Source organism: Myotis nattereri (genome assembly GCF_964212035.1).
Source record: "Myotis nattereri genome assembly, chromosome: 11".
In the NCBI taxonomy this organism is placed as follows: Eukaryota; Metazoa; Chordata; class Mammalia; order Chiroptera; family Vespertilionidae; genus Myotis; species Myotis nattereri.
In genome coordinates this window covers 13,002,888-13,026,839 of record NC_138086.1, presented here as the reverse complement: position 1 = coordinate 13,026,839, position 23,952 = coordinate 13,002,888, and the positions used below count along the sequence as shown (strand labels likewise).

Genomic DNA, 23,952 nt, shown 5'->3' with positions numbered 1-23,952 from the left:
TACATGATTGGGATAGTGTTGATTATTACAAGAAATCACCAACTTAAAATCTGTTAAACCAAATTAAAATTATCTATGTTATAAGCAACAAAAATGACATATGCAATAAAATGACAATAGGTCAGTAGACTTGATATTTCAAGTATTCAGGCAAATCAATAAATAAGTGGGACTACATCAAACAAAAAAGTTTCTGTATAGCAAAAGAAACAATCAACAAAATGCAAAGAAAACCTATGAAATAGGACAATATATTTGCAAATCATATATCTGATAAGGGGCCATATATATCATACAACTCAAAAGCCAAAAGAAATAACAACCCAGTTTAAAAAATGGGCAAAGGAACTGAATAGACAGTTCTAAGACATATAAATGACCAACAGGTATATAAAAAGGCTTGAACCCTGGCCGGTGTGGCTCAGCTGGTTTGTCATCCCTTGCACCAAAAGGTCAACTGTTCAATTCCCAGTCAGGGCACATGCCTAGGTCATGGGCTTGATCCCTGGAAAGGTATGTGCACGAATCATCTGATTGATGTTTCTCTATTTCTCTCCCTCTCCCTTCCATTCTTTCTAAACTCAACAAAAACACTTTAAAATAAAAAGAGGTGCTTGACATCACTGAGCATCAAGGAAATGCATATCAAAACTCTAATGAGCTATAGCTTCCCATCTAAAAGTACCTATTTATGGGGAAAAAATGATTCCAATAAGAATCTCAAAAGAGAAAATTATCTTGAATTTTCTAGGTGGATCAGTGAAAATACAAGGGTCCTTATATGTGCAAAGGAGAGTTAGAGAAAGAGATGTGAGGATAAAAGCAGAGGTCAGAGTAATTCAATTTCTGGGAGTCAGAAGCCACGGAATGTGGGCAACATCCAGAAGCTAAAAAAGGGAAGAAAACATTCTTCCTTGGAGCCTCCAGAAAGAAACACATTTACTGACATCTTGATTTTAGCCCTGTGAGACCCACTTTGGATTCCTGAACATCAGAACTCTAAAATGAAAAATGTGTGTTGTTTTAAGTCACTGTGTTTGTGGTCATTTGTTACAGCAACAATATGAAACTGATACAAGTCCTTAGGAAAGGAATATCAGGTATTTTCTTTAAAGCAAGAATGTGATTACTTAAGTTTGAGTAAGATTCACTTACATCTCAGAAGTGATTACAGGATAAAAGCATCCTTCTAATATAACATATAAGGAAAACTTTTTCCTTGCAGCTAGTAAAATAATTGTGGAGAAAGGCCTGATTTCTTGAGAATGAATTTGGGTAAGCACATTGGAAGTGAGATAATATACAATGGAGCTGACATTGCAAGTTCACTGACAAGAGAAATGCAATTCTGCACAATAAAAGACCAATGAGGGGTACCAATGAGCTGCTATGGGACAGTTATGGGAGGCGAAGGTTGTAGATTCCAGGAATAAGACAGAGTACTTGTTCTGGAAACTGTATGAATGAAATGGCCAGGACCATGATTTTTCCTGGGACAGTAAACAATCCCAAAGTCTCAGAGGCTTAAACAATAAACAAGTATTTCTTACTCATGAGTACTGGCTATGGCTCTGACAGGCTGAGCTCAGTTCCTGGTATTAATTAACCAGGCCTGAGTTCAGATTTGCACTATGTTATGGTGGGGCCCAGGCTGAAGAAGTAGCTGTGAAGCATGCTGTTCTCAAGGAGGATGTAAGAGTGCAAGAGGGTAATGAGTTCTGCTAGAAAAAGGCCACCTGTCACTTCTACCCATGGAAGTCACATGGGCAAGCCAAGTCAGCAGGAAAGGGGAAAGGGTCAGAGAGAGGTGAGTGAATATTTGCTGAACAATATTCCAATCTGCTATAATAACATAGTATCTCAGTAAAGCTAGGAAAATAATGATATGCCAGGTGTCATGTGAAATTTGGTGATAGCCAAGTTTATGGTGAGTTTTGCATTAAAATCTGCATAGAACTGAAATAGTAAGCCCATGGGAGTAAGAAAAACATAAAAAGGAAAAAATAATGGGTTGCAGTTTTATTTCTTTAACATGAAGTAAAAGTAAACTAATATCTATTTATTACATACTGTGCTGAATAATTTTTACTTTCACAAGTTTTCAGATGAGAAAACAAGTTCAGAAAGGTTACAATTCATGCCCAAGTTTCTATACTTTGTGTTCCATGATTATAATTTTAAAAGGTATCATTAAGGAAAATAAGAACAAAGGGGTGTGTGAGGTGCAAGGGGGTGGGGTGGAGGAGAGGGCGGCGCTTTGAGTGCAATCAGTGGGCATACAAAGCGACTCTTCAACAATGGAAGATTACATTTTAACAACAGAAAAATACCAGAAGATGACAAACCCCATCAAATTGGGGAGGATTTGTTTTACATGGAAATAAAGTTAAAATAAACTGGATTAGTAACCCAAGCAAAGGCATGGTCTATGGTTTCTGGAAGATAACAATGCAGCACTGGCATGCAGGAGATTGGCCAGCAGAGGCTGCATAAAGAGAACACATTCAGAAGAGTTTGTGATGGAGTTGAGACAGGGCCACCACTACCCCATAAAAGTACCCTTGAAGAGTAGAAACATGTGCTCTCTCTTCCTTTGCACAGACTGGTGTCAGGGTATATAGTTCACTCAGTCCCACTTGCTCCCTCCAAAACAGTGGCCTAAATATGCACAACTTTATACAATAACCCTAGTGCGGTTGGGATTAGAAGGGAGGGAATGGAGGTGAAATTTAAAGACTTCAATTATAAAGGGTATTCCTCTAAGCCAGTGGTTCTCAACCTTCTGGCCCTTTAAATACAGTTCCTCATGTTGTGACCCAACCATAAAACTATTTTCGTTGCTACTTCATAACTGTAATGTTGCTACTGTTATGAATCATCATGTAAATATCTGATATGCAGGATGGTCTTAGGCGACCCCTGTGAAACGGTCGCTCGACCGCCAAAGGGGTCGCGACCCACAGGTTGAGAACTGCTGCTCTAAGCTGTCCACATGGGTGAGAAAAAAAGTCTGATTATATGGCTGCTTAGAGGAAGTTTAAATATTCACATAGGGTCAGATGTACATTAAATAGTTGTTTTTGTTTTTAAACTTATTAAAGGAAGAGTAAATGCGCTTTAGTTTAGATACTAGAGTCCCAGTGCACAAAATTCGTGCACTGGGGGTTGCAGGGTATCCCTCAGCCCAGCCTGCACCCTCTCCAATCTGGGACCCCTCAGGGGATGTCCCACAGGGATCAGGCCTAAACAAGCAGTTGGACATCCCTCTCACAATCCAGGACTGCTGGCTCCCAACCGCTCGCCTACCTGCCTGATTGCCCCTAACCACTTCTGTCTGCCAGCCTGATCAACACCTAGCTGCTCCCCTGCTGGCCCAATCATCCCCAACTGCCCTCCCTTGCCAGCCTGGTTGCCCCCAACTGCTCCCCCGGAAGGCCTGGTCCCCCCTCAACTGCCCTCCCTCCCCTACAGGCCTGGTCACCCCCAACTGCCCTCCCCTGCTGGTCTGATCACCCACAACTGTCCTCCCCTGCCAGCCATCTTGTGGCAGCCATCTGTGACCACATGAGGGTGGCCATCTTGTGCAAGGGCATGATGGTCAATTTGCATAGTACCTCTCTATCATATAGGATGAGCAGGCACACTAAAAATAATTGACTTTTTAGCCCTGACTGGTTTGGCTCAGCGGATAGAGCATCAGCCTGCGGACTCAAGGGTCCCAGGTTCGATTCCAGTCAAGGGCATGTACCTTGGTTGCGGGCACATCCCCAGTAGGGGGAGTGCAAGAGGCAGCTGATCGATGTTTCTCTCTCATCGATGTTTCTAACTCTCTATCCCTCTCCCCTCCTCTCTGTAAAAAATCAATAAAATATATATTTAAAAAAAATAATTGACTTTTTAAAAGTTGAACATAATTTTTAAAAATATATTTTATTTTTTTTTTACTTCTTTAAAATCTTTATTGTTGAAAGTATTACATATGTCTCCATTTCCCCCCATTGGCCCCCTAGCCCACTCCCACCCCCCACTCCACACCTTCACATCACTACTGTCTGTGTCCATGGGTTATGCATATATGCATGCAAGTTCTTTGATTAATCTCTTCCAACCCTCCCATCCCCTTCCCTCTGAGATTCAACAGTCTGCTCCATGTTTCTATGAAATTAATCTATTTGGTTCATCAGTTTATTTTCTTCATTAGATTCTACATATGAGTGAGCTCATGTGATACTTGTCTTATTCTAACTGGCTTATTTCGCTTAGCATAATATGCTCCAGGTCCCTCCATGCTGTCTCAAAGGGTGAGAGATCCTTTCTTTTTACTGCTGCATAGTATTCCATTGTGTATATGTACCACAGCTTTTTTTATCCACACCTCTACTTATGGGCACTTGGGCTGTTTCCAGATCTGGTATGAATACAGGAGTGCATAGATTCTTTCTGAATGTGTTGCAGGTTTTTTAGTCTATATTCTTAGAAATGGGATCACGATCAAATGGCAGTTTCATATTTAATTTGTTGAGGAAATTCCATACTATTTTCAATAGTGGCTGCACCAATCTGCATTCCCATCAGCAGTGTACAAAAGATCATAGACCATGACCAAGTGGGATTTATTCCAGGAATGCAAGGTAGTACAATATTCACAAATCAATACACATGATACTTCACATAAACAAATTAAAAGACAAAAATCACACAATCATATCAATAGACACAAAAAGCATTTGACAAAATCCAACACCTTTTTTGATAAAATCTCTCAGCAGAGTGAGAATACAGGGGCCATACCTCAACATAATAAAAGCCATATATGACAAACCTCCAGCCAACATCATATTCAATAAGCAAAAACTAAAATCATTTCCCCTAAGAACAGGAACCAGACAGGGGTGTCCGCTTTTACCACTCTTATTTAACACTAGAGGCCCACTGCACAAAAAGTTGTGCACTTAGGGGGCGTGGGGTGGGGGGGTCCCTCAGCCCGGCCTGTGCCCTCTCACAGTCTGGGACCCCTCAGGGGATGACCACCTGCTGGCTTAGGCCTGCTCCCTGAGGGACTGGGCCTAAGCTGGCAATCAGACATCCCTCTGGCAGCCCGGAAGCCTTTGGGGGATGTCCGCTTGCCAGCGGGGAGCAGACCTAAGCTGCAGTCGGACATCGTTAGCGCTGATGAGGAGGCAGGAGAGGCTCCCACCACCACCGCTGTACTGGCAGCCATCAGCCTGGCTTGTGGCTGAGCAGAGCTCCCCAATATGGGAGCGCACTGACCACCAGAGGGAAGCTCCTGCATTGAGTGTCTGCCCCCTGGTGGTCAGTGTGTGTCATAGTGACCAGTCATTCCCAGTCTTTCTGCTGTTAGGGTCAGTTTGCATATTACCCATTTACTATATAGGATAGAGGCCTGGTGCACAGGTGGGGGCCGGCTAGTTTGCCCTGAAGGGTGTCCCAGATCAGGGTGGGGGTCCCACTTGGGTGCCTGGCCAGCCTGGGTGAGGGGCTGATGGCTGTTTGCAGCTGGTCACACCCCCTTCAGGGTGGGGGTCCCTACTGGGGTGCCTGGCCAGTCTGGGTGAGGGACTGAGGGCCGTTTTCAGGCTGGCCAGTGACTGAAGCTCCCAGCCTCTCCTTTTTTTCTTTTTTTTATTATTCTGGGATTTATTTACCTTCTATAATTGAAACTTTGTTGCCATCACTGGAGCTGAGAGCCGGCTCCTACTGGCTCCAGCTCTGAGGCCACGGCCTGCTGAAAGCAGGTATCTGGGGTTTGTTTCGCTTCTAAAATTGAAACTTTGTTGCTTTTGGAGCTCAGAGCCAGGCCGCGGCAGGCGGGGAACCTAGGCTTCCTCCATCACTGAAGCAAGCAAGCCTCCTGCTCGCTTCAGCTGCGTGGCTACCGGCCGCCATTTTGGCTGGGTAAATTTTCATATCATGCTGATTAGCCTATGGGAGGCGTAGCGAAGGTACGGTCAATTGCCATGATTGTCTATTATTAGATAGGATAGTACTGGTAGGCTTAGTTAGCCACAGTGATCAAACAAGAAGAAATAAAAGGCATTCAAATTAGAAAGAAGGCAGTAAAACTCTCATTATTCACAGACATGATATTGTACATAGAAAGCCATAACAAATCCATCAAAAAACTATCATATTTAATAAATGAATCTGAGAATATATTAGAATACAAAATTAACACCCAGAAATTGATAGTATTTGTATACACCAATAATGAACTCTTAGAAAGAGAAATGAAAAAAACAATTCATTTTACCTTGCAACAAAAAAAATTAATCAACTTAACCAAATAGCTAAAAGGTCTATTCTCAGAAAACAACAGGACATTGAAAGAGGAAATACAGGAAATATAAACAAGTGGAAGAATATACCATGGTCATGGATTGGTAGAATTAACATCATTAAAATGTCCATACTACCCAAAGCAATCTCTAAATTCAGTGTAATCCCTATTAAAATACCAATGACATATTTCACAGATCCAGAAAAAAATACTCCAAAAATGTCTATGGAACCAAAAAAGACCTGAGTAGCCACGGCAATCTTGAGAAAGAATAAAGTTAGAAGGATCACAATACCAGACACCAACTTATCCAACAAAGCCACTATGGTCAAAACCACCTGGTATTGGCACAAGAACAGTTATACAGATTAAGGGAACAAAACAGAGAACCCAGAAATCAACCCAAGCCATTACGCTCAATTAATATTTGACAAGGGAGGCAAGATCATACAATGGAGTCAAGACAGTCTCTTCGATAAGTATTGTTGGGAAAATTGGACAGGTACATGCAAAAAAATGAAACTAGACCACCAACTTACACCATACACAAGAATAAACTCAAAATGGATAAAAGACTTAAATGTAAGTTGTGAAACCATAGAAATCTTAGAAGAAACCATAGGCACCAAAATCTCAGATATCTCTGGTAGCAATATGTTTGCGGATACATCTCCTAGGGCTGTGGTTGGCAAACCATGGCTCGCGAGCCACATGCGGCTCTTTGGCCCCTTGAGTGTGGCTCTTCCACAAAATACCACGTGGAGGCGTGCACATACAGTGCGATTGAAACTTCGTGGCCCATGTGCAGAAGTCGGTATTTTGTGGAAGAGCCAGTATTTTGTGGCTCGCGAGCTGCAGTTTGCTGAGCCGCAGTTTGTTGACCACTGTTAGGGCAAGGGAAACAAAAGAGAAAATAAACAAATGGGACTACATCAAAATAAAAAAAGCTTCTGCACAGTAAAAGAAACCATCAACAAAGACAGCCCACTGAAGGGGAGAACATATGTGCCAATGATACATCTGATAAGGGGTTAATTTTCAAAATATATAAAGAACTCTAACAATTTAACAAAAGGAAGACAAAACAATTAAAAAATTGGAAAGGGACCTAAATAGACACTTCTCCAAAGTGGACATACAGAAGACAAAGGAACATGAAAAAATGCTCAAAGGCACTAATCATCAGAGAGATGCAACTCAAAATGACAATGAGGTATCACCTCACACCTGTCAGAATGGTTATCATCAACAAATCAACAAATGACAAGTGCTGGCAAAGATGTGGGAAAAAATTCTCAATTTGACAATTTTCTAAGATTGTAAATACTTGGAAGAATCCACAACAATGAACACAAATAACTCATCAAATATTGTTGCACTATGCCAGCACTATATAATATACTGTACTAGAGTATGCATGTTTACCAAATAGGTAGTCAGCACAATTTCAATTATAAATATACAATGTTCTTTCTCTATCCCATCTATTTTTTATTAGATGTCCCATGTCAAAATTCTACCCAGCCTTTAGGACCTGATTTAAATCTCTTCTTCTCCACCAGGATTAACCTTGGTGAAGGTACCACAAATGATCCTTCCCTCCTCTGATTCTTGGGTGTTTTCCTTTGCCTCTCTTATGAATTTAGCTTTTACCATGATGGGTAAGTTCTGAGTGGAAGACCCATCAAAATCTCACTTGTTCTTCTAACCCAGCAGTTCTCAACTGGTGGGTGGGTCGCGACCCCTTTAGCAGTCGAACGACCCTTTCACAGGGGTCACCTAAGACCATCCTGCATATCAGAGATTTACATTACAATTCATAACAGTAGCAACATTACAATTATGAAGTAGCAACGAAAATAATTTTATGGTTGGGTCACAACATGAGGAACTGTATTTAAAGGGCCAGAAGGTTGAGAACCACTGTTCTAACCCATCTAACAAAGTCTCCTTCATTTGAAATCACCCCTGACTCTCCCTAACCTGCTCTAGGTAATTTTATTACCCTTTTCCACTAAGCTCGTGGTAAAGGTAGAGAACACATTGTCTGACCCTCATTAACTTACATTGTTGAGAAATACTAAACATTTGTGTACTCATTGAGGGTAGAAGACTTAAGATATCTTTTTCATCTTTGCTCCCCAGTACATATTATAGATTCTAGATCAGTGTTTCTAAACCTGGGCACTGTTGACATTTGGAGCAGATAAGTACTTGTTATAGGGGGCTGTCCTGTGCATGTGGACTGTTTTTGCAGTATTCCTCCTCAGTCCTGACAACCAGAATCTCTCCAGACATTGCCAAATATTTCATGGGGGACAAAAGGAGAACCATTGATCTAAACCACAGTGGAAATTAAATGTGTGCTGACTTGATGTCAAGAATTGTTAGGTTTTCTTCCTCTGCTTTAGCCCTTTCACAGCAAGCATATATTTAAATGAACCAGTGGTTTAAATAAGTTGCAAATAATACTAAAATGTTTCCTGTGAGGCATTAAAAAATAGAGTTTACAAGGATGATATATTCATATGTTTATAAGTGAAATGGTGTAATATACTGATTAATGCGCAAATCCTGGAGTGAGACTGAGCAGGTTTAAATCCAAAATGCATGGGTTTATATCCCAGCTCTCAGCTTCCTAATTCAATAACCTGGGGCAAGCTACTATACCTTGATGTACCTCATATATTCATCATAAAATGAGGATATGAATAGTAATTACCTCAACAAGACTATGTGAAGATTACATATGTCAAGCACTTGGAGCAGTGCCTGACAGGTGTCAGTTATTATTACGTATTTGACAAATTGAATAACTACTACACACCAAGCATTTTACAAGTGATGAGAATTTAACTGTGAACAAAAAAATTCAAGCTCTTGTGGAACTTGGAATCTACAAGGCCAGGAGGAGAGGAATCTATAATAATCAAAGTGTAATATGCTTTGACTGGACAGCCAAACAACCTTCCGGATGAAGCCGGGGCTGCGAGGGCCAAAGCAAGCTGCCGCGGCTACGAGGGCTGAGCCCCTTTCACAAATTGTGTACATCGGGCCTCTAGTCTACACTAATAAAATAGAAAGATGCAAATTGACTGTACCTTTATGATGCCCACCATCCAATCAGGAGTGAGAATGCAAATTAACCCAACAAAGATGTTGGGTTAATTTGCATACACAGGCATTGAGCAGACAGGGGCAGCCAGGGCACTTGTGTCGTTGCAATGGCATTCTGCACTGTCCCCGCCGCTCCAGGCCTCTGGGCAGAAAGGCAGCTCCGGCCGGAGCGAAGGCAGTGCTGGCAGCCAGGGTAAGGAAGGCCCATTCTTTCATGAATCTTCGTGCATCGGGCCTCTAGTACATTAGTGATAGAATGGCAGGGCAACCAGAAAAGGTTGCACTGAGGTCCAATGAGGCAAGGAAGCTGTCCCAGGAGACAGCTAAAGGAAGTCTTCCAGGGAAAAGTCTTAAAGCCAGACCACATTGAACGTGGTTAAGGTATGGCAAGGAGCACAGTGAAAACTGAATACTATGTGTGGTGTTTTTTAAAAGAAAAATGCAAAACTGTAAATTCCCTTTGAGGGGAAAAAAAGCTACACAAATTTTAAAAAGACTACAAAAATTGAACAAATGTTTTGTTCGAATGATAAGACTATGGTAATGCATTTTTTTCTTTTCAATCCAAATATTCTGAATATGTATTAATGTAGTATTTTTTAAAAATCAAAAAGGCTTTATCAATGAAAGTACTTGTAAATAAAAGAGAATTTCCAATTACACAGGATTATTTCTAACTTCTCTATTTATTTATTTATTTATGTATTTATTTATTTTTATTATTATTAGTTAAGGTATTACAAATGACTAACTTCTCTATTTGTAGTCAACATGTTAATATTTTACTTTATTTAAATGTTCTAATGCATGCCTAACACAATAAATTGCAAAGTTTACTTTTATTAATATTTCATTTAGTATTTTGACTAAAAAGTTTTTCTCTGCCTACATACTGAACACAATTGTATCTTTTCAGCTGATATAGTTAATGAGATAGACATTATGTCTTTTGAAATTTCTTCACATCTTCTATGGTGAAAACTGTTCTCAATTTAACAAATTTTTCTTCAAATAAGTAGTCAGTGAAAATGCTGTGATAGTTCACTTAACTGCTCTTTCGATATAGATTTTTCTAATTCAAGGCAGCAGCAATGGATTTGCAGAAATGAGGTTACACATCTAGGAAACAAGTAAATTTGTAATGTTTTCATTTATGTTCAAATATTTTACTTCTAAGTACGTTTCTTAAATTCAATGCCTTGGTTACAGCACAGTTATAATTTATCATTGGTCCTATGCATTTTATCCCCTTTCAATCTGACAGAAATACAAGTTTCTAACTTCACCATTTTTTGCAGTGTCTTTTGGTAATTTTCTTTACCTAATATTTCAATTACACTTAAACTTGAAATATGCGTTAAGCTGCGGGTGGTTTTAAAGTGCAAACCACAGAAACTCTTTACTTCTTATAACTGTATGGACATTTAAAAAAAGAAAATAAGATAGTAGGAGGCAATTATATAAGGATTTAGATCAAGAGTCCAGAAAACAAACTTTGTTGAAAAAGTATGTGACATTAAGTTATAACAGAAGAATTCAGGGAAATTCTCTTCAATTTACTCACCTCAAGTCAATAAGGCCAAGCATTGTTCTACGGATCATGACTACAGACTCAGGGCATGGTGAGTGTTTGGAATGTGTGGCATTTATATGATCTGTTACCATCAGACTCCCTTTCTGCCCCCCACCTTATTTTCTTTTTTATACCATAGGAAAAGGGTAGGGTAGGAGTGTGGTTGCTGGTGAATACAGAGAATATTTGTACAAATTGTTATTTCATTCAACAATAAGAAAGTGCCAATAAGACATATTAACCAAAAAAAGCTATATAACTATAGCTAAATAACTATATTTATTTTTGAAAATAAACACCAAAAATTATTTTAATAGAGGCATGGCATTTTCAATTCATCACAAATAGTGTTACTTAATTTTAAATTTTATGTAGTGATTAAGTATAGATTATATTATCTATCATCAAAATACTTAACTGAGGTGTTTTAAAATAAAAAATTTACTAATATCTATTAAAATCTCTATGCAATGCAAAAATTATCTTAATCACTCAGTATATCTTTACATTACATTTTCAGTCAACACAATGCTAAAATATTTTAGTCACACATATTCTTAAAAACAGTTCTTAAAAATATTTAGCATTTCAAAATAGAAGAAAATTTCAATTTCAAATAAAATATTACTTGAGAAAGCTGTGTTTCTTCCTAAAAGACAAACAAATAACCAACAAGAAAAACTACTTCTGTTTTTATCTTACCTTCTTCCAGCTCTGTATCAAATGTAGTGTCCAAGGTTGTACCTTTATATCTTTTTAACTTTCTTCTTTCCATAATTAGCAATCAGATGATGATATCTATTCATAAAGAGAAAATATATATGGATATCAGAATTCATAAATAGTCAATTGAATACATAATTACCAAATTAAGACCTTAGACATTAGCTAATGGCTTGCCAAGGGTGTCACACACTGGCGCTGACCTCAAGCAACCTCTCAAGCCAACTGCATTAACAGTCACCATTTTTATTTCATGTACTCCCATTCTCTGGCACTTCTTTTTTTCCTACCGTCACAAATAAGCCATCAGCAAGGTAGAAAAAGTAGCTTTAGGTTATATGTGGTATATTAATTTGCTGGGGAGGCCATGACAAAATACCACACTGGGTGACTCAAATCACAGAAATTTATTTTTTCATAATTCTGGAGGCTGAAAGTCCAAGATCAGATTGTCAGCAGGGTGGGTTTTCTCTAAGAGCCATAAGGGAAGGATCTGTTCCAAGTTTCTCTCCTTGGCTAGTAGATTACTGCCCTATTGTTGCCTCTTCACTAGCTTGTCCCTATGTGCATGAGCACCTCTGATGTCTCTCTGTATGTCATACTCTCCCCTTCTTATAAAGAAACCAGTCAGATTGGATTAGGGCCCAACCTAATGCACAGTCATTTCAACTTATTATCTCTTTAAAAGGCCTTTCTTCAAATATATGCATCCAAATTTTGAGTTACTGGGGATTAGGGCTTTAACACATGAATCTGATGGAAGTGGGGGGCAGCTACACAATTTAGCTCATGACATTTGGGCTTAATAGTAAATCAACACATGAACACAATTAACAGGGACTGAGCCATACCCAGTAAAGAATAAACCTTTTCTCCATGCCAATATGAGATATATTCACCAAAATAAAAAAGCACCCTGATTTTTAAAGACCTAAATAATTATATTTATTTTTGAAAATAAACAGCAAAAATTGTTTTAATAGATACATGTCAATTTCAGTTCATCACAAATATTGTTATTTAAGTTTTATGTAATAATTAGGTATACGGTTTCAGAATTTCAGTGAAAGAAATGAAGCAACGTATGGATTAAAGCTAACTGTAACATAAATATCTAAACATGATTCCCTCATTTTACACAGTTTCACTTATTTTTTAAAAAAAAGTATATGAGAGCCCTGGCCAGTGTTGCTCAATAGTTAGAGCATTGGCCACACACCAAAGGGTTTCAGGTTCGATTCCCTGTCAAAGGCATGTATTGGGTTGCGGGTTTGATTCCTGGCCCGGGTAAGAGTGTGTGTAGGAGGCAACAAATCGATATGTATCTTTCACCTTGATGTTTCTCTGTCTGTCTGTCTGTCTGTCTCTCTCTCTCTCTCCCTTCCTTCCACTCTAAAAATCAATGGAAAAAATATCCTCAGATGAGCATTAACAACAATAAAAATGAAATAAAACAAAACAAAAAGAAATATATATGAGAAAGATTTTTTATGCTTCCACTCTTAAGGAACCATAGAACCTATGTACCAAGAAAGAGTGAACAAATGGTACCAATACGCAATGGCCATGTATGTGCTAAATATAGTAGAAAGGGAATAGCTATTCAAGCAACAACAATTACAATTACAGAAAGCTTAGTCCCCATTGCAAAAGAGGGACAAAAAAAAAGTTTTCTGAATAATGCATGTTATTTTCTCACCTACTATTAAAATCAGAAATATATGATTATACATGAAAAGTTTTATCTTTTGGGCTCATGAGAATATACTTATTGCATTGCTAATGTGTAAACACAATTAACGGAACTTGTGTGAATTAATTATATTTTGCCCAACCCTATTCCCCAGATTTTTATTAATGGCTATGTCACTAGTTGTTGGAATTCCCTGTCTTGGCATTCTTTAAATTCCCATGACACTATGAGTTAATCTGTACATTCCGCCTACCTATAGTTCTTATATTGATTGACCCTACAAACAGGTGAAAGCAAGGATCCTTGGATCCATGAGACCAGAGTTCATAATGTGGTCACCCACACTGCAGAGCCTATTCCAGCATTATATTTGGGGGCTCGTGTTTCTCTTCTAATGATCAAATTCCATACAAGTGTTAAAAGATATGCAGTATCACTTACATAGTAAAACCATTAAAAGAAGCATATTCCTCAGCTGTGAATCCATAAATATCTTGGCAAGATAGGTCCACTTCTTTCTGAAGAAGAAGACTGACCAAATTTGTTGGTTCATCACTTAGAGCAATCATAAGGGCTGTTCTGGAACAAGAGATATAATTGTCTATTTATGGATTAAACATGTCTTGTACTTTTTTAAAAAGTTAATCTTTAAATTTACTGTTCAAGTGTAGAATCTCGATCAGGAAAAGAATCAGGGCAAGAATGTAAAAAGTGGAGCAGATCTGCTCAAAAACCTGTGCCAATCCCAGGTCTTATTGGGAGTCTGAATATAAAGAGCCCTAGGAAGCAGCTAGCTCAATGGTTTTCAATGCCTCCTTCCCAAAACCCTAGGGTTTTCAAGATGTCTCAAAATGTTATGGAGGAGTGTATCTGAAGCTCTGGGTTCCCTACCCTCGTTTAACTACAACATCTAGGAGGTAGAGATTGAGTTCCTGTATAAAATTCTTATGTTATAAAAAATTATCCTATATAATAAAAGCCTAATATGCTAAGTGTCTGGTCGTCCGGTCATCCCTTCAACCAAAGTGTAATATGCTAATGATATGCTAAGGCTGCTCAACTGCTCACTGTGACGTGCACTGACCACCCGGGGGTGGATGCTCTGACTGGTAGGTTACCTTACTGCTGGGTCCAGCCGATCAGGACTGAGCGAGATGGGCTAGACATGCCCTGGAGCCCTGCCACAGTCCCTCCCCAGCTGGCCAACCTCCCCCGTCCCTCCCCAGCCCCGATCATGCACCGGCGGGTCCCTCGGCCTGGCCTGTGCCCTCTCGCAATCCAGGACCCTTCAGGGGTTGTCAGAGAGCCTGTTTCAGCCCAATCCCCCAGGCCAGGCCAAGGGACCCCCCAGTGGTGCATGAATTCGTGCACTGGACCTCTAGTTATAATAATAATAAGCTACCAATTTTGTCTAAATGTTTGATTTTACAGGAAGACTGGTCTTGGGAATCTAGGTTATTGGCTCAAAATCATATGGCCAGATCTTTTTCCAAAAACAACAACAGCATCAATAATATACATTTTTATATATCAACATTTATATATGTATATACACATACATGCCCACAAATATATATTTATCATCCCATTAGGTTGCTGTAGGTATATGCTCTTATTTAGCATATCAAATTATACCTTTGATTCTGATCTGAAGCATTCGCATCTGCTCCTCTCTTCAGAAGAAATTTCACTATTTCTGCATTGTTTTCAGTAACAGCAAGTAAAAGTGGAGTGCATCCATCCTGAAAAAAATTATTTCAGAGTATTTAGAATATTGTACATTAACATGCCTTTTAGATCCAAATTCAATTTAAAAGATAAGTGTGCTATTAAGAAACATCTGATATACACTTTAATTTTTAAAAGGTTTTGATACATAACAAAATATGATTTTAAAGACCAACAAAATAAATTAGAGTTGGGCCAGTTAAAAAACAAACTTAAAGTTTCAACTTTAGTCTTAATGCAAATTGTGGGTAAGAGGAGCCTAGATTATTTAGGTGATGAGCACCTAGCATTTAATATAAGTATTGCAGATCATACATTCACATCTTATAATGTTGTTAACAATTGAATTTTCATAGGGATTCATTTAAACTTCCAAGCTGGCACTACAAGTGTGTCATGTAAACAAAATATCAGTGAACTAAGGTGCTAAGAAGCTTAAAAAAATACTCATCAGTTTTCCATAATGTCTCAATAGGAGGTCTGGATTACTTTTAGTATTGTAAGTGATTTTCTAATTCAACCCTATTCTGACCATTATTCATAAGTATGTAAATAGAAAAAATATAGGCTTTATGATTCCTAATCAATATTCATTTATAGGAAAATAAAATAGTTCTCATTTGATATAGGCCTTTGAACAGTTATCACTGTTAAATGTGATGTTGCTTTAGCGGTCAGGATTATAATTTGAAATAAAATGGAGAAAGACTTTTTAAAAAGGAAAACCACACCAGTGTTTAATAATCTCATTCTCCTCCCCAATTTCATTTTGGAAAATTCATACTTTATATAACATGTGTTTCAACAGATATAAATTATCCGCAATGAATACCTCTTCCATTGCCTTCTAAAATATAATGTGTGTTTTTAATAGAAGACTACCTTATTTTGTGCTTCAAGATTAACTTTGTATTCAAGCAGTTTTTTTACTAATGCGACACTTTGGCCATAGACAGCATAATGAAGAGCAGTATTGCCATCTAAATCCATTATATTTGGGTCTGCACCTTGATCTAGAAGCATAGCAGCACAAGTCTCGTTTTTACACTGTACGGCCTGTCAATACAACAAAAATAGATGAGTAACCAATTTGCCACTCAGGTTATTAATCAAATGTTTAATATTCTGTTTTAAAATATGAAATTCAACAAAAGTTAATTAGGAAAAGAGCTCAAACACATTCCAATTGAAAAGGAAAAATTAGCACACCTTAATCAATGGAGATTTGTTTTCACTATCAAAGACGTTTATTTTGCATTGTTTCTCAATTAAGAAAGACACAACATTTGAACATCCAAAAGCACAGGCCAGGTGCAAAGGTGTCCTATAGCAATATAACAAGACACAAAGTTAGAAATAAGGCTTAGTTTGAGAAGATACTCTATTCATGCCAGAGCATATATTAAGGTATTTGCTTAATGTACTGATTTATATTTAAACAAAATTTACATTAATTATAATTGCTTTTTACTGAATTATTCCTTGTGTAGTAAGAAGCATGCCCAGCCCTCAACCCAAACACACAACCCAAAGGGCCAAACAGCTTTAAGCCCACCTAAAATAACTTTCGGTAGTAGCTTGGCAAATCCTAGCAAACATTCTATTGTCTCCTTCATCCATTATTATACATATTCTAAGAATTTAGTCCCAAGGAACCTAGGTGTCTTTTATTCAATATTTAGATCCACCTCTCCTTCCAACCCCAACCCCAGTTCTCTTTTTTCATTAATATATATATATATATACTAGAGCACCAGTGCACAAAAATTTGTGCACTCGGGAGGGTCCCTCAGCCCGGCCTGTGCCCTCTTGCAGAATGGGACCCCTTGGGGGATGACCACCTGCTGGCTTAGGCCCTCTCCCTGGGGGATTGGGAATAAGCTGGCAGTCAGACAGCCCTCTGGCAGCCCAGGAGCCCTCGGGGGATGTCCAGTTGCCAGTGGGGAGTAGGCCTAGCTGCAGTCGGACATCCTTAGCGCTGATGAGGAGGCAGGAGAGGCTCCCACCACCACCGCTGTACTGGCAGCCATCAGCCTGGCTAGTGGCTGAGCAGAGCTCCCCCTGTGGGCGCACACTGACTGACCACCAGGGGGCAGCTCCTGCACTGAGCGTCTGCCCCCTGGTGGTCAGTGTGTGTCATAGTGACCAGTCATTCCCAGTCTTTCTGCTGTTAGGGTCAGTTTGCATATTACCCTCTTACTATATAGGATAGAGGCCTGGTGCACGGGTGGGGGCCAGCTGGTTTGCCGTGAAGGGTGTCCCAGATCAGGGTGGGGGTCCCGCTGGAGTGCCTGGTCAGCCTGGGTGAGGGGCTGAGGGCCATTTTCAGGCTGGCCACAGCCCCTTCAGGGTAGGGGTCCCCGCTGGGGTGCCTGGCCAGTCTGGGTGAGGGGCAGATAGCTGTTTGCAGGCTGACCAAGCCCCCCAGCGGGGACCCTCAACCCATGAGGGTGTGGCCAGCCTGGGCTGATGGCTGTTTGCAGGCTGGCCACAGCGTCCAGCCACCCAAGCTCCCAGTGGAGGCTGGCTGGAAGCAGGTATCTGGGATTTATTTATCTTCTATAATTGAAACTTTGTTGCCTTGAGTGGAGGCCACACCAGCCAGAGCAGGCGGGAAGCTTGGCTTCCTCCATCGCCAGGGCAACCAAGCCTCCTGCTTGCTCCAGCTCTGTGGCTGCTGGCCACCATCTTGGTTGGGTTAATTAGCATATAGTCGCTCTGACTGGCTGGTGGGTGTGGCTTGGGCATAGCAAAGGTATGGTCAATTAGCATCTTTGTATTTTATCAGTATAGATATATATATATATATATCAGAGATAACAAGAGCACTGCTCAGTACTTATGCTCTGAGTGTCAGATGCAGCCAGAGTCCAGCCAGAGCGGGTGCTCTGAGTCCATATATTCTTCCAAATTCCATTTGACTATGCCAGAGTAGGTTCCTTCTCACACCCTACTCACTACACTAACTGTTGGTCCAAGCCTCTCTGTCTAGGGCTGGACCTTCTTGGATACCAGGTCTTACTAGTAGATGGAGAAGCCATGAGGAGTTATGGGTGTATAAGAATAAGTCTTTATTGCAGAAGCCAGCGGTCATATAGCCATCAGACAACACAGTCCTTCACAGGAAAGTTCATACAGGCAGCCGTACACCACCTGGTAAATACATATCTTTCCTACATAGCAGCATTAATCTCTGTACCTATAGCTATTATCTGAACAGTTGCATGCTGCCTCTAAAAATCACATCATAGCGGTATCTGAGCTCTCTGCCTCAGCAGCTTCTCCAGTCTGGCTCAGCAGCTTCTGTCTCTCCTGCCCAGCATACTGGCTGGTCTCTGTAGCCTTACATCTCTGTGTAGCACACACTCCAGCATACTTCTTCACACTCCAACACACTAGCTGGTCAGTAACTTGTATATTGTTCCAGAGACAAAAAAGACTTCCTGCCAATAGTTACATCAATCATATTTTGGCTACAGAAGGGCATGCATGAGCAGTATACCGTGGAATTACTGTGCTTGTGTCCTTGCACCTGCTTATGGTATCTTAGCCTAGAGACAGAGTGGCCTTGGACATTTGGTATATTGACAACAAGGCCTTTGTGCTTTAATTGGCCTTGTCTATGAGGTGTCTCTGATGTGGTTCCCACAATATCCTACTCCAAGAGCAAGTCAATGCCCTTTGGGCACTTTCAGTAGGTCTTCCCAAAGTGGCTGCTGCATGCCTGCTGGATAAGTTTCACTCTTCTAATTGAAGTCTAAACCTCACTAAGCCTTAGAAATAAGTGTGTGACAATTAATCTCTAAGCCCATCCATATACACCAAGGAACAGCCTTAAATTCAATAAAATAAAATGGCTATAAAAGCCTCAGCTTTCTAAAGAAGTATTGAGCAATATAGTACTTTGGTCTTTCACAAAAAAGAAAACTGTGAAAACTAGACTAATCTCTCTTGATCAGGCATGAAACATTACAAAGTTTTTATCACTCAAACCTTTAAGATAGTATTTAAAGATTCTTTCTTGGAATATTTGGAATCCTATGAAATTATCCACTAGGGTTTAAAAAGACAAAATGTCTTGAAAACATACAGATTTAACATTTGCCTACATTTCATTTTAAGTTTTAGATTTAACTAATTTTAAATTCCAGAACTAACAAATGGAATATGCAGTAAAGTATAGCTTTCTTATGGGCATTCACGAATGTTTACACATACAAAGTAAATGCTTTGAAGTCAATAAGAATGTTTTTTCACCAAATGTCACAAACAAAAACCCTTCTATTTTTTAAAACAGGTGAATGCAAAATGGATATATATATCTTAGAAAAACACTTTAAAACCAAGAATATTATTACATTTCTCAAAAATCCTTAACTTTTATCAATGTGTTTTATTTTCAGTCTAAGACATTAGTTTGTTTTGTCACTTTTTAACTCGTAATACCTACTTACAAAAATCTAAATTCCTGTGAGGCCTTATGCTCATTTCTGAAGTTTCAGGCTAGCTGGTATCATTTTGTTTCATTCAAGTGTGGTTTTCTCCCAGCCTCTCACTCTCTCAAACATCAGTGAAAGAATTGTCAGCATAGATTGTAGACAGGTGGAAAATTATAAGATTTTAGAAATCTCTCATTCAAGTTTAACAAAAGGCATGAATTAGATAGATGTCAAGTGTGGATGGGACTATGGAAGCTGAAATGAAAAGTTTTGTTCCTCTAGGCCAGTGGTTCTCAACCTTCCTAATGCCACGACCCTTTAATACAATTCCTCATGTCATGGTGACCCCCAAACATAAAATTATTTTCATTGCTACTTCATAACTGTAATTTCACTACTGTTAATGAATCGTAATGTAAATATCTGATAGGCAGGATGTATTTTCATTGTTACAAATTGAACATAATTAAAGCATAGTGATTAATCACAAAAACAATATGTAATTGTATGTGTTTTCCGATGGTCTTAGGCGACCCCTGTGAAAGGTCATTCAACCCCCAAAGGGGTCGCGACCCACAAGTTGGCGACCCACAGGTTGAGAACCGCTGCTCTAGACAGAGTGCAAGGCCAGATCATAACTGCAGCCTTTAATTAGGGGTTATCATAAGAATACTTTTTATTAACTGATTTTCTTGGGTTCTTGATAACTTAGAATACAGGGTAAGTGACAAAGAAACCAAAGAAGCTACTTCACACTAGATTATTATTTTCAACTCTAGACTGGGCACTTTAGATCTATTCTAGGTTTGAGTAGTGTGACTAAAAGTATTAGTTTAAAATTGAGCCTTCAACTTTCAGACTGAACAAAAGGACCTGACATTTATAGAAAGAGAAGAGCAGATCTGAAGAGGAAAAACAGGAGTCCAGTTTGGGTATGTTTGAGATGCCTGATCTCATGAGCCAACTGGTAAATATTCAGGAATCATTAGTCAGTTGACATCATATTGATAGCTTTAAATCAGGGCTTCCCTTCCCTCCAGTTCCCACCCCCATCCTTCCAAGCGCTCGTTATTGAACATTGAGGAGCATGCCACAGCCTACTAGACATCCAAGTAAGAGAGAGAGAGAGAGAGAGAGAGAGAGAGAGAGAGAGAGAGAGGGAGTGAGTTAGGGGAAAGATCTCCCTGGAGATAAAAAGTTGGAAGGATTGGAACATAAATATTTAAAACCAATCTCTCTTCACCAGGCAAGTGAAGATTGAGAGAGACAAGAGAGATAGAGATTAGGCAGGGGTGGGCAAACTTTCTGACTCGAGGGCCACAATGGGTTCTTAAACTGGACCGGAGGGCCGGAACAAAAGCATGGATGGAGTGTTTGTGTGAACTAATATAAATTCAAAGTAAACATCATTACATAAAAGGGTACGGTCTTTTTTTTTTTTAGTTTTATTCATTTCAAACGGGCTGGATCCGGCTTGCGGGCCGTAGTTTGCCCACGGCTGGATTAGAGTTACAACGAAAGAGAGAGAGAGAGAGAGAGAGAGAGAGAGAGAGAGAGAGAGAGAGAGAGAGAATGAATATGAATATGGATGAGAATATCAATTATCAATTCAAGGTCTGAGCCCTCAAATTTTTACTAGTCAGGAGGATGAGGAGAAATCAGCAAAGGAGCCTGGAAAGTGTCCACAGAAGTAGGAGAAATGTCCTGAAAGACAAGACAATATTTCAACTACCACTGATAGGGCAAGTGAGATACTTGTCCGAGATGCCAGCCAGGTAAGACTGAGAACTGACCGCTGAATGAAGTCCTGTTGAGGTTCTCCATGACCCTGTAAGTAATTCAGTGGAGTGTTACAGAATGAAAGATAAATTAGGTAACTCTGTTCTTGTTAAAGAGGAGGTCAAACTATCAGCAAGATGACACAAACCATCTTTCTCGCCATAGTTTCCAGTTACCCAATTATGATGAAAGATGACGCCTTTCATGCCCTATAATTTAAAAACTCCCCAAAAGACATTAATATAGGCACAGATGGGATATATTTTCTGTTATGAATGCCAAACACATAACTTCTTCATCTCTTAATCTATAAAATTCATTTTGTTTTGCAGTAAGTGGTCTTGATGGGATTTTGGAAGATAGCTCTGCAATTGGAAAAAAAATAAATTTCATAAAAGATCCACATTAAAGAGTTCATTGTTTCGCTGTTCAAAGTCTCCATCTTAATAATCACTGATCTGGGAAGTCATCTCTACTCTTTTCTTTATCACATTAGTAATACGGCAAAGCGGGGGTGGCTGGGGACAATAGGACCCATAGGAAAGGGGGGTAGGGGGGCCGGGGGGAATGGGAAACGGAGTAACCGGTGGAGGTTCAGGCAATGGGCGGAGAGGTGAGAATCGGAGAGGACACAAACGCCTTCATATATCCAGGTAAGCATTTTAAAAAATAAAGCGATGAAAGCTGGGAATGTAACCCCCTGCCAGGGGCTACCAGACCTCTCGACGAGGACCTGCCAAGAGGGACCACCACGCAGGTGGCCCAGACACGCCTGCTTCCGGTTAGAGGACCCGGGGCCTCTGTGGGACGAGGACCTGCCAAGAGGGACCACCACGCAGGTGGCCCAGACACGCCTGCTTCCGGTTAGAGGACCCGGGGCCTCTGTGGGACGAGGACCTGCCAAGAGGGACCACCACGCAGGTGGCCCAGACACGCCTGCTTCCGGTTAGAGGACCCCGGGCCTCTGTGGGACGAGGACCTGCCAAGAGGGACCACCACCCAGGTGGCCCAGACACGCCTGCTTCCGGTTAGAGGACCCGAGGCCTCTGTGGCCGCGGCTTCCCATCCCCGCTGCCTTCCACCACGCCGGTCACCTGTACTTTCTGTCCGGAGCGTTCACATCATGCTTCCCGAGCAGCAGGTACTCCTTCACCTTGTCCAAATCCCCGAGGGCAGCAGCTTTATGTAGAGTCTTTAAATCCCTATCGCGAAGGCTGTAGCCAGGCTGCACCTGGGGAGCCACCCAGGGGCGGAAGAGCTGCCCTGAGGAGGCGCTGTGGGGCCCATCGCTCCTTCTCCAGAAGGTGAGCAGCTTCTTCATGGCCACGGAGGAGACAGTCCTCCCGTCAGACTAGGGCGCCCCTGCGGCTTCCAACCGCCCAGCATGGCCCTCTGCCTGGCCCGGGTTTCGCACCAGCCCCGGAGGAGACAGAGCGGCCAGAGACCGGAAGTGGGCCAGAGACCGGAAGAGGGCAGGGCAGGTGCCTCACAATGCTCAGCTCCTAGAGCAGCTGGGGTTGGGACCCAGTCTTAGGAGCGCCCAGACCTGATTCTCAGTGACTGTCACACTCACTCAGTCTTCCTATTGGATCAAGAGCCTTAGTGACTTTTTTTAAAATTAAATCTTTATTGTTGAAAAATATTACATATGTCTCCTCTTTTCCTCCATTGACCCTTTCTAGCCCACTCCCAACCCCCACTCCAGGCCTTCACCTCCATACTGCCTGTGTCCATGGGTTATGCATATATGCATACACGTTCTTTGGTTGATCTCTTCCCACCCACCCCTGCCTTCTCTCTGAGATTCCTCAGTCTGGTCTATGCTTCTATGTCTCTGGATCTATTTTGTTCATCAGTGTATTTTGTTCGTTAGATTTCACATATGAGTGAGCTCATGTGATACTTGTCTTTCTCTGACTGGCTTTTTTCACTTAGCATAATACGCTCCAGGTCCCCCCATGCTGTCTCAGAGGGTAAGAGATCCTTCTGTTTTACTGCTGCATGGTATTCCATGGTGTAAGTGTACCCACAGCTTTTTCAATCCACTCATTTACTGATGGGCACTTGGGCTATTTACTGATCTTAGCTATTATAGATTGCACTGCTATGAACATAATGGTGCATACATTGTTTCTGATTAGTGTTTCAGATCTCTTAGAATATATTCCTATAAGTGGGATCACTAGGTCAAATGTGAGCTCCATATTTAATTTTTTGAGGAAACTCCATAAACTGTTTTTCCATAATGGCTGCACCAGTCTGCATTTCCATCAGTAGTACACTGGGGTTCGCTTTTCTCCTCATCCTCACCAGCACTTGTCATTTGTTGATTTGTTGATGTTAGCCATTCTGACAGGTGTGAGGTGATACCTCATTATCATTTTAATTTGCATCTCTCTGATGACCAGTGACTTTGAGCATTTTTTCATATGTCTCTTGGCCTTTTGTATGTCCACTTTCTAAAAGTGTCTATTTAGGTATTTTGCCCATTTTTTGATTGGATTGTTTATCTTCCTTTTGTTAAGTTGTATGAGTTCCTTATATATTTTGGACATTAGAACTATATCAGATGTATCATTGCCAAATATGTTCTCCCATACAG

General features: G+C 40.4%; 1 protein-coding gene across 1 annotated transcript; it reads right to left on the bottom strand.

Moving 5' to 3' along the window:
• Window positions 1-11,734: 11,734 nt before the first annotated feature.
• Window positions 11,735-22,756, bottom strand: ANKRD7 (ankyrin repeat domain 7; the record flags this gene model as incomplete). Its single annotated transcript, XM_081102632.1, has 6 exons — window positions 22,451-22,756; window positions 16,342-16,456; window positions 16,015-16,188; window positions 15,040-15,146; window positions 13,846-13,983; window positions 11,735-11,786 (listed from the first exon to the last, which is right to left on the bottom strand). The coding sequence occupies exons 1-6, from the start codon at window positions 22,669-22,671 to the stop codon at window positions 11,735-11,737; spliced, it is 807 nt and encodes a 268-aa protein (XP_080958758.1). The 5' UTR covers window positions 22,672-22,756.
• Between the last annotated feature and the right edge of the window lie 1,196 nt (window positions 22,757-23,952).